General features: G+C 44.9%; 2 protein-coding genes across 7 annotated transcripts in view; one reads left to right on the top strand and one right to left on the bottom strand.

Annotated features, from left to right (window-relative positions):
• SFI1 (SFI1 centrin binding protein) overlaps positions 1 to 10878 on the top strand; it is a 114216-nt gene that overhangs the window by 25389 nt on the left and 77949 nt on the right. For 2 of the 5 annotated variants that reach the window (XM_025400057.1, XM_025400056.1), the window contains exon 4: positions 1057 to 1128. The exons of the other annotated variants lie outside the window; for them this stretch is intronic. In XM_025400057.1, the coding sequence (XP_025255842.1) occupies positions 1057 to 1128 (72 nt within the window). The remainder of the gene's footprint in view (positions 1 to 1056; positions 1129 to 10878) is intronic. 5 annotated transcript variants of the gene reach the window in all.
• Positions 7321 to 8362, bottom strand: LOC112633433 (prohibitin-like). 2 transcript variants are annotated; one of them, XM_025400079.1, is made up of 2 exons: positions 7888 to 8362; positions 7385 to 7536 (listed from the first exon to the last, which is right to left on the bottom strand). In XM_025400079.1, exons 1-2 carry the CDS (start codon positions 8302 to 8304, stop codon positions 7486 to 7488), a joined length of 468 nt encoding a protein of 155 aa, XP_025255864.1. In that variant the 5' UTR covers positions 8305 to 8362; the 3' UTR covers positions 7385 to 7485. The 2 variants fall into 2 exon arrangements, with proteins under 2 accessions (XP_025255863.1, XP_025255864.1); XM_025400078.1 differs by having other exon boundaries at positions 7321 to 8362.

Below are 10878 nucleotides of genomic sequence, written 5' to 3'. Positions count from 1 at the left end.
AAAAAAAAAAAAAAAAAACAAAAAACAAAAAACAAAAAATTAGCTGGGCATGGTGGTGGGCACCTGTAGTCTCAGCTACTTGAGAGGCTGAGGCAGGAGAATGGTGTGAACCCAGGAGGCAGAGGTTGCAGTGATCCGAGATGGCGCCACTGCACTCCAGCCTGGGCGACAGTGAGACTCCATCTCAAAAAAAAAAAAGAAAAAAAAAAGACAAGGCCGGGCGTGATGGCTCATGCCTGTAATCCCAGCACTTTGGGAGGCCAAGGCGGGTGGATCCCAAGGTCAGGAGATCGAGACCGTCCTGGCTAACATGGTGAAACCCGTCTCTGCTAAAAATACAAAAAATTAGCCAGGCATGGCGGTGTGCACGTGTAGTCCCAGCTACTCGGGAGGCTGAGGCAGGAGAATGGCTTGAACCCGGTAGGCGGAGCTTGCAGTGAGCAGAGATTGTGCCATTGCACTCTAACCTGGGCAACAGAGCAAAATGCTGTCTCAAAATAAAAAAAGACAAGCCACCTTTGTGTGTATACCAGGCATTGTGCTAGGTACTGAAGGTACTATAAAGCACCAATTTCTGCTTTCAGGGGCTCACAGTGCAGAGGGAATGACAGACACCCTGTGAGCGGATCACTGTGATATGGTGTCACATTACAGGAGGGGTTTGAGCAGAGTACTGAGAGTACACAGCTACTCACTCTGTTTACATTGGAGAAGGTTCAGGATTAGTGGGCATTTGCCAGGCATTTTAGGTAGGAAGAATAATGTGAACAAAAGAATTATGATGTACTTCCTGTACCTCAGTTCTGAAGTTTTTATCTCTTCATTGACAATTTATATTGAAAATATTTTTTAAAAATAATCTGCTTGATTTTAGCTTTATAAATCTCCCCCATCCTATGCCCTGTTTGATGCAAGATTAGCTATGATACCACCTTTTGACTCATACTAACGTCCCTCCCTCTGAGACCTTAAAGGCTTCCTTTCCTTTCCAGAAAACTGATGATGTAAGCCAAATGGAATTTTAAAATATGTATATCCTTTTTTTCCTTCTTTCAGATGCGTGGCCAGAAAGTTCTTATATTTATGGATTCGAATGACTTTTGGAAGAGTATTTCCCTCTAAAGCCAGGTAGTATTAGCTCAGAACACCATAATTCTGTTGAGTTCATTCTAGGGTTTTCTTTTATTTTAAGCCTGTATATAAACTTCATTATGGCTTGTGCTGTTACATTCTTCCCTTGTTCCTCCCCAGAATCCAGTAGGCAGAAACAGTCCCTAATATAACCATGTACTGTAGTGGTAACTTCATACCTGTTAGTTGACTGCAGCTTTATTAGTGGTGAGCTGTGAATGTTATCTACAAAGTAGCCAGTGAAGGTTAAGTTTTAGTGTTCAATGTCCTGGCCTTTAGCTACTGTGGCCTTCAGCTTCAAAGAAAAAGAAAGAAAGAAAGAAAAAAAAATCACAAGCAAGTGACCAAGTGAAAGAATCAGGCAGGGTGCGGTGGCTCATGCCTGTAAACCCAGCACTTTGGGAGGCTGAGGCGGGCGAATCACCTGAGGCTAGGAGTTCGAGACCAGCCTGGCCAACCTGGTGAAACCCTATCTCTACAAAAATTAGCTGCGCAGCGAGGCACAGGTGGCTTATGCCTGTAATCCCACCATTTTGGGAGGCCGAGGTGGGCGAGTCACCTGAGGTCAGGAGTTCGAGACCAGCCTGACCAACATGGAGAAACCCTGTCTCTACTAAAAATACAAAATTAGCCAGGCATGGTGGCGCATGCCTGTAATCCCAGCTACTCGCGAGGCTGAGGCAGGAGAACTGCTTTGACCCAGGAGTCAGAGGTTGCAGTGAGCCAAGATTATGCCATTGCACTCCAGCCTCGTCAACAAGAGCGAAAGGCCCTCTCAAAAAAAAAAAAAGGCCAGGCGCGGTGGCTCACGCCTGTAATCCCAGCACTTTTGGGAGGCTGAGGCGGGCAGATCATGAGGTCAGGAGATCGAGACCATCCTGGCTAACACAGTGAAACCCCGTCTCTACTAAAAATACAAAAAGAAATTAGGTGTGGTGGCGGGCGCCTGTAGTTCCAGCTGCTCGGGAGGCTGAGGCAGGAGAACGGCATAAACCCAGGAGGCGGAGCCTGCAGTGAGCCGCAATTGCACCACTGTACTCCGGCCTGGGTGACAGAGCAAGACTCTGTCTCAAAAAAAAAAAAAAAAAAGATAATTAGCTGAGCGTGGTGGCGTATGCCTGTAATCTCAGCTAATTGGGAGGCTGAGGCAGGAGAACCACTTGAACCCCGGAGGCAGAGATTGTGGTAAGCTGAGATTGTGCCATTGCACTCTAGCCTGGGCAACAGAGTGAGACTGTCTCAAATAAATAAATAAATAAAAATAAGAATAAAAAAGAACCATACTTAAGTAAACCAGGATAGATAAGATCTCTTTGGGAAAAGTGTTTGCCCAAGAGAAGTAATTGAGCTCTTTCAGGGCACTGTTCAGACTGACAGATTGGCTTGATCAAGTGCAGAACCTGGGGAAAAAATTGGCTTTAGCAAAGGCAGTGAAATTTTAGCAGCAAATCCCTCTGTCATAGCCTGATTTTGTATAGACCAAGGCTGCCCATTGCTGTGGTTTTGGGTTATAATTGCTTTAGCTGCAGTGCTGAGAGTGGACTGCAACAGAGAGTCACAGGAGTCCCCGTACAGAAGGCAGGGGAGCTGGAGAGAAGGGACCAGTGCAAGGTATGTTTCAAAAGGAGAATTGGCAGCCTTCGAGAGTGTAAGCACTTAAAAACTGAAATGTCTTGGGTTCCCTCCTGCTCCCCTCTTCCCCTTTTCTTTCCCTTACTATAATCTTTCCTGTTTCATTTTTTGAGTCTGACTCCTTCATTCAATGTCTCTCAAGCAAACCTGGCCTGTGTGTGTTTTCTGAAATCTTTTCTTTGTATACTTTATGAGGATTCCTGCTGTTCCATCTGCTCCTTTTTGTATGTTTACAGTGAAGCTCCTGATGTGGCTATGTTACCGGCCAGGTCTAGGTCCATTCTGCCCATGCGTGGTAAATCAATCACTGTGACACAGGTTTTGCAAAAGAGAAAAAACTTACTTGCAAGGCCACTGAGCGAGGAGGTGGGAGAACAGGTCTCAAACCGGCCTCCCCAAAGATAAGCCTTAGGGATATTTGTGGGCTAGGGAAGTGGGGTGGTTTAAGGTGTGGGGTGGATTGAGGTGGATTGGCAGTGGGGATAATGAAGTAACATTCATTGTGTACAAGTGTAGTCAGGGTTCATGGCATGTCATAGAACACATGTACAGAAAATAGAGGCATTAACATGATCTGAGGGTGGAGTTTTTGGCCCTCAAGCATCAAAAGACCCCTAGGGCTCCTTCACAGGCCCAGTTGAAGGGTTGGTGGTCTCCATCAGTTTGAACTGGGCAGGAGCTAGCCCAGGTTCCTGAAAAATAACTGAAGTGACCATTGCCATGGTGACCTGTGAATGTTATCTACAAAGTAGCCAATGAAAGTTAAGTTTAAGTGTTCAGGCTGGACATGGTGGCTCCCACCTGTAATCCTAGCACTTTGGGAGGCCAAGGCAGGCGGATTACTTGAGGTCGGGAGTTTGAAACCAACCTGGCCAACGTGGTGAAACTTTGTCTCTACTAAAAATACAAAGAAATCAGCCGGGCATGGTGGCGGGTGCCTGTAATCCCAGCTACTTGGGAGGCTGGAGCAGGAGAATTGCTTGAACCCAGGAGGCGGAAGTTGCATTGAGCCGAGATCGTGCCACTGCACTCCAGCCTGAGCAACAGAAAGAGGATCTGTCTCAAAAAAAAAAAAAAAAAAAAAAAAAAAAAAAAGTTGTAGTGTTCAGTGGTGTGGCCTTTAGCTTCAAAGAAAAAAAAAAAAAAAACAAAAAAACAAGCAAGTGACCAAAAGCAAGCAGGGCAGCAGAGCTGATCATGTTAACCCCTTGTTTTCAGCTGTAGCCCGTCCCAGCTGCAAGTGCTAGGCATCATTCACCTCTATTTTACCTTCTTCTCCTGGATCTTGGGCATGTCGTCCTTCACTGCCTTGGTAGCTCTTTAGTGCGTTAAATAAATTTTTTTTGCTCTGCTTTTTTTGTTGTTCATTGGGAAAATTGATCTAAATTGCTATTGTCAGAATTCTCTCTTTTTTGTTTAATTCATTGCATATTTATTGACTTCTCCACTGTTAGCCTAGAAATTATATTCTCTTTTACTCCTCCTTTACTGACTGCCCTGATAAGTTACAAATGTGAATGTGTATTTTCATTCAAATATGAATGTATATTTGTAACTTACCAGAATCTAATGTTAATTGGTTTTTTACCCCCTTCCTAGATAAGACAGGGTCCTTAGAATACTTTAGCTCTTCCCGTCTCCCTCTCTTTGTGTATATTTTTAAATCTATAAAGCATTATTACCCTCATTTTATTTTTTGAGACGGAGTCTCACTCTGTCGCTCAGGCTGCAGTGCAGTGGCACAGTCTCAGCTCACTGCAACCTCCGCCTCCTGGATTCAAGCCTCGGCCTCCTGAGTAGTTGGGATTACAGGTGTGAGCCACCACACCTGGCTAATTTTTGTATTTTTGTAGAGACAAGGTTTTATCATGTTGGCCAGGCTGGTCTCAAATTCCTGACCTCAGGTGATCTACCCGCTTCAGCCTCGCAAAGTGCTGGGATTACAGGCGTGAGCCACTGTGCCCAGCCTGTTATTTTCATTGTGTATAGCCAGTATTTATTTAGATTTATTCACATATTTACCCTATTTACCCTTCCTTTTTCATTTATTTTTCTTTTTTTGCCCCAACATTACAACAAATATTTACCCTTTCTGTTGCCCTTTTTCTTCTCACATCTCCAGGTTTCTATCTGTGATAATTTTCCTTCTCCTATCATTAGAAGGTCCCAGAGTATTTTCTTTCGGGTAGGTCTGCTGGTGAGAAATTCTCTCAGATTTTGTCTGTCTAAAAATATTTTATTCCATCTTCACCTTTGAAGGATATTTTCACTGGGTATGGGAGTCTGGGCTGCTGGTTTTTTCCCAGCACCTGGAAGATATTCCATCACTGTCTTATGGCTTCCATTTTTAAGCTGTTAGTCTAATTTTTGCTCTTTTGAAGATACATTGCTTGTCTTAGTTTTCAGAAGCTTTGAATTTATTTTCTTATAATCTTTTATCTCGTTTTGAGATTGTAAACAAGGTTTTTTTTTCTTTTTTGTGGACAAATCTTTCTGACATACTTGTGTTTATATGCATGTTATTCTGCTCCTTATCTTCTTTCTCATGTAACTTCAAATGCTTTTTTTTTTTTTTTTTCTTTCCTGAGACTGCATCTCACCCTATCGCCCAGGCTGGAGTGCAGTGGCATGATCTCAGCTCAGTGCAACCTCCGCCTCCTGGGTTCAAGTGATTCTCCTGCCTCAGCCTCCCACATAGCTGGGACTACAGGCACGCGCCACCATACCCAGCTAACTTTTTTATTTTTAATAGAGACCATGTTGGCCAGGCTGGTCTCAAACTCCTGACCTCAGGTGATCTGCCCAACTCAGCCTCCCAAAGTGCCAGGATTACAGGCATGAGCCACTGCGCCCAGCCTCAAATACTTTTTTATTTTTATTTTTATTCTTTTTTTCAGACAGAGTCTTGCTCTGTTGCTCACGCTGGAGTGCAATGGTGTGATCTCAGCTCACTGCAACCTCTACCTCCCGGGTTCAAGCGATTTTCCTGCCTCAGCCTCCCTTGTAGCTGGGATTACAGATGCGCGCTACCACACCCAGCTAATTTTTGTATTTTTAGTAGAGACGGCGTTTCACCATGCTGGTCAGGCTGGTCTCGAAATCCTGACCTTGTGATCCGCCTGCCTCAGCCTCCCAAAGGGTTCGAATTACAGGCGTGAGCCACTGTGCCTGGCCTTTTTTGGTCTGTTTGTTTCTTTTTTTCTTTTTGCTGAGACAGAGTCTCATTCTGTCACCCAGGCTGGAGTGCAGTGGCGTGATCTCCTGGATTCAAGCGATTCTCCTGCCTCAGCCTCCCAAGTAGCTAGGATTACAGATGTGCACCACCATGCCCGGCTAATTTTATTACTTATTTTTATGTGAAATTAGTTTTCCTGAATTTTAATTTTTAAATTTATATGTCTTTATATATTTTTTAGAGACGAGGTCTTGCTATATTGCCCTGCAGTGGTGTGATCATAGCTCACTGCAGCCTTGAACTCATGGGCTCAAGTAATCCTTCTGCCTCAGCCTCCCAAGTAGCTGAGACTGTAGGCACAAGCCACCACACCTGCCTTATTATCCTGAACTTTTAGAGTGAGTCAAGGTTCAGTTAATTTTTACTAATTTCATAGAACTGCTTCTGTTGTTTTTGTTTAGGGTTCAGAAATATAGTGGCTTTTTTTATGGGGTATCCTGGTTTTGTTCCCTTACCACACTTGGTCTGGATCTTCTTTTTCCTTGTCTCTTTTGACCCTCCCCTGCTCAAATTTTTTTCTACCCGTGGCTGTTTCTCCTCCATATGAAGCCCTGTCCTAGAAGGGTACCCTGGCAGGTCAGTTTTGAGATTCCCTAGGGGCTGGACTGCTCTAGCTATTTCAGTTCATATGTGAGCCCTGGTGCTGGAGAGGTTAAAACCCATAGTTTCAGTTGCTCATCTCAAATTGGGCGTCTCTACCTTCCAGTGACTACTTGTTGGCTATTTTGGGGTTCTCCTGTTAGGTTTCTCAGATGCTACTTGGGGATCCAAAGATTGAAAACTGTGTTGCTACCTCCACTATTTTCCTAAAATCCAGTTTTTTTGGGTTTTGTTTTTTGTTTTTTTTTTTTTGAGACGGAGTTTTGCTCTTGTTACCCAGGCTGGAGTGCAGTGGCACAATCTTGGCTCACTGCAACCTCCACCTTCTGGGTTCAAGCAATTCTCCTGCCTCAGCCTCCTGGTTAGCTGGGATTAAAGGTGCACGCCATCACGCCCTACTAATTTTTTGTATTTTCAGTAGAGAAGGGGTTTCACCATTTTGGCCAGGGTGGTCTTGAACTCCTGACCTCAGGTGATCCACCTGCCTCAGCCTCTCAAAATGCTGGGATTACAGGCATGTGCCACCATGCCCAGCCCTAAAATCCATTTTTTACGCAATTTTATTTATCGATATTTGACCCGTATTTGACTGGGAACCTCACTTCAAATAATGCTTTCCAAGTCCCTGGGAAATGCTGATTGTATGTTAGAAGTACACTGACTTTAAGAGAAAGTCTAACAATGGCTGAAATAAATTGAGATTTGCTTTTTCCTTTTTTTTTTTTTTTTTTTTTTTTTTTGAAGTGTTTTTACCTTTTTTTCTTTTTTTTTAAGCCATTCATGAAATTTCACAGTGATTTCTGGGGTGGGGGCAGAAGGAAGGCGGTGTTAATAATCATCGGGGCTGTGGCCCAGTCAGCCCGCGGAGGTGCAGGCAGGGTGGGCCCTCACTGGGGCAGCTGGAGGAGCACAGACTGCCCCGCTGGCAGGTAGGTGATGTTCCGAGAACGTGAGAGCTGGTATGCGATGTCCTCCGCGGCTTCCAGCTTGCGCAGCTCGATCAGGCCATCTCCTGCAGCGGCCAGTGAGTTGGCAATCAGCTCAGCCGCCTTGGAGTCACCCTCAGCAGAGATGATGGCTGCCTTTTTTTGCTGCTCAGCCTTTTCCACCACAAATCTGGCCCTCTCTGCTTCCTGCTGAGCCACCTGTTTGGCTTCCACCGCTTCTGTGAACTCCTTCCCGAAGGTCAGATGTGTCAAGGACACGTCATCCAGGATGAGCCCAAAGGTGGCTGCTCGCTCTGTAAGATCGTCGCTCACCTGCCTGGAGACCAGCTCTCTCTGGGTGATTAGTTCTCCAGCATCAAAGCGAGCCACCACTGACTTGAGGATCTCGGTCGTGATGGACGGCAGCACACGCTCATCATAGTCCTCTCCGATGCTGGTGAAGATGCGAGGAAGCTGGCTAGCGACGGGCCGGAAGAGGATGCGCAGTGTGATGTTGACATTCTGTAAATCTTTGCTACCAGTGATGACCGGCACATTACATGGTTGAGAACGGCAGTCAAAGATAATTGGTTTCTGTACCCATGGGATGAGAAAGTGAGTCCCTTCCCCTACCACAATGTCCTGTACTCCACGGAACCGGTCAAAGATGACAGCTCTGTGCCCAGCATCCACATTATATAAGGCAGAGTTCACCACGCCTCCTGCAACAGCTAAGGCCAGGCCAAACTTGCCAATGGACTCAAACACTTTGGCAGCCATGTTTTCTTCTGCTGGACCCTCTCACACCTGCTTCCACTCTGACCTCCACATGAATTCCCCAACCTGCTTTTTCCTTTTTTTAAAAAAAAAATTGTTAAATTTTTTTTACTTTTAGAGACAGGGGTCTCACTATGTTTTCCAGACTGGTCTTGAACTCCTGTGCTTAAGCGATCCTCCCTGCCTCAGCCTCTCAAAGTATTAGGATTACAGGCATGAGGGGATTTACTTTTTTTTTTTAAACAAGCCATCTGGAAATTGGCAGTTACTGGTATTGCTTCAACTGTTCAGTCATGTAGTTTCAGGCTCAGGCTTCTAGTACCTTTCTAGTTCAACATCCTTAGCACATTGGCCCTTTGTCCTCATAGGTGACACTTCGTAGTTGCAAGATGACTGTTCTAACTTTACACAGGAAGGTGGGGGTAAGGGAGGCGTCCATTTGATCTCTTTATCAGGAAGGAAAACTTCCCTGGAAGTTCCCCACCGCATTCTGCTTCTGCCTCATTGGCCAGAGCTTTGTCACCGGCCACCTTTCGCTACAGAGGAGGTTGGGAAAGAAATCTTTCTGTCCTCTGTAGTGGATACTGATGAGAAAAAGGGCTTGGCCATGGGTGTTGGGTTACCAGTGACTGCTAGCTGACACTGCTACACTGCTTTAAAACATTTGCATTGTGCTGTTTTTCACGTCTTCGCTCTTCAGTGGTGGCTGGGTGTAGAGGAAAGAATACTGGACTAGAATTAAGGAGACCTGAGCTTTGGTTGTAACCCAGGCCCTACCTAATTATTTGATCTGAGGATAGTTATACCTGTAGGCCTCAATTTTGCAAATTACAGAAAATGATAGAGTGAGAATATTTGTTTTCTTTTTTTTTTTTTTTTTTTTTTTTTTTTCTGGGTGGGTCTTTTTTTTTTGCCCCGGGGTGGTGTGTGGCCGGAGCTCAGCTCACTGCAAGCTCCGCCTCCCGGGTTCACGCCATTCTCCTGCCTCAGCCTCCGGAGTAGCTGGGACTACAGGCGCCCGCCACCTCGCCCGGCTAGTTTTTTGTATTTTTTAGTAGAGACGGGGTTTCACCGTGTTAGTCAGGATGGTCTCGATCTCCTGACCTCGTGATCCGCCCGTCTCGGCCTCCCAAAGTGCTGGGATTACAGGCTTGAGCCACCGCGCCCGGCCGAGAATATTTGTTTTCTAAGCAGCTACCGAAATTAGAATTTTGATACTGTTTCCATTGACTTAGAAACTTGTGAAGGGATAGTTATTTTCCAATATCTATATATCAATATCAAATATCAATCTGTTAAAGTCAAGTGGGTTCTTTGTTACTTGGGGGAACACTGGGCATCCTGATCTTTGTTTTTAGTCTTTTTCCATACTGAGTTATTTATTTCTCAATTTTAGGTATGTTGGGCGGGAATAATATCATGCCACAAACTGCAGAATAATACCTTTATGTGCTTAATGTTTTAGCTTTGTTTTTTGTTGTTGTTGTTTTTGAGACAGAGTTTCGCTCTTGTTGCCTAGGCTGGAGTGCAATGGTGGGATTTTGGCTCACTGTAACTTTCGCCTCCTGGGTTCAAGCAATTCTCCTGTCTCAGCCTCCCAAATAGCTGGGACTATAGGCATGTGCCACCATGACTGGCTATTTTTTGTATTTTTAGTAGATATGGGGTTTTACCATGTTGGTCAGGTTGGTCTTAAACTCCTAACCTCAGATGATCCACCTGCCTCAGCCTCCCAGAGTGCTGGGATTACAGCATGAGCCTCTGCACCCAGCCTTAACCTTTTTTTTTTTTTTTTTTTTAAGTATAGTTTCCATTTTATTTTTCTCCAGAGTATAATTTTTCTTCAGTCCTTAAGGACACAGCTTCTTAATGGGTTTTGGTGGGAGTCACGGGGCAACGTCCGCAGGTCAAAATTGGGGTGCGGGTATTCAGTCTTAGTGGGCTTCATGAGATTGATTTCTAACTACTTAGCTGTGAATGGCACAACTCACATATTAAGGCAGCTTCATATATGGCTTGGGTAGCACCTAGACATCAAAGACCCTCACTTCAGAAATGTCCCTGACTGCTGCAGCCTCTCCTGTGTTTCACATGATGAATTTCTCCTGTTTTTGTTAAAGTCACTAAATTTGCTACAGTCAGTGATGAATTCCTAAACTTTCTTTAACTTGACCTACCAGGTAGCATTAGAGAGTCCTATCATTTCCTTCTTCTAGAGTCGCTTTCTTCTCCCAGCTTCTAGTTACCATCCTCTTGTGTTTTTTCTCCTACCCCTTTGACTGCCCCTTCTAACTCTCCTTTGTTTTCTTCCTCATCTAAATACCCCAACACCTAGTCTTTGCACTGCTTCTCTAGCTGCCCCACAGCCGAAATCTCATCAAATCTCACAGTAATTCTCAGATGTGTATGCCCAGCCAAGACCTCTGCCTTGAAACTCTGGACTTTTACATACGTGATAACTCCACTGGGTGTCACACCATAGTATCTCCAAAACTGAAATCGTCATCTTCCCCCTCTCAGGGGAAACTCCATCCTTCCAAGTGCTCAGGTCAGAAACAGTGAAGTCATCCTTCACAC

This window comes from Theropithecus gelada, chromosome 10, assembly GCF_003255815.1.
Source record: "Theropithecus gelada isolate Dixy chromosome 10, Tgel_1.0, whole genome shotgun sequence".
In the NCBI taxonomy this organism is placed as follows: domain Eukaryota; kingdom Metazoa; phylum Chordata; class Mammalia; order Primates; family Cercopithecidae; genus Theropithecus; species Theropithecus gelada.
This window is presented reverse-complemented; position numbering and strand designations above follow the sequence as displayed.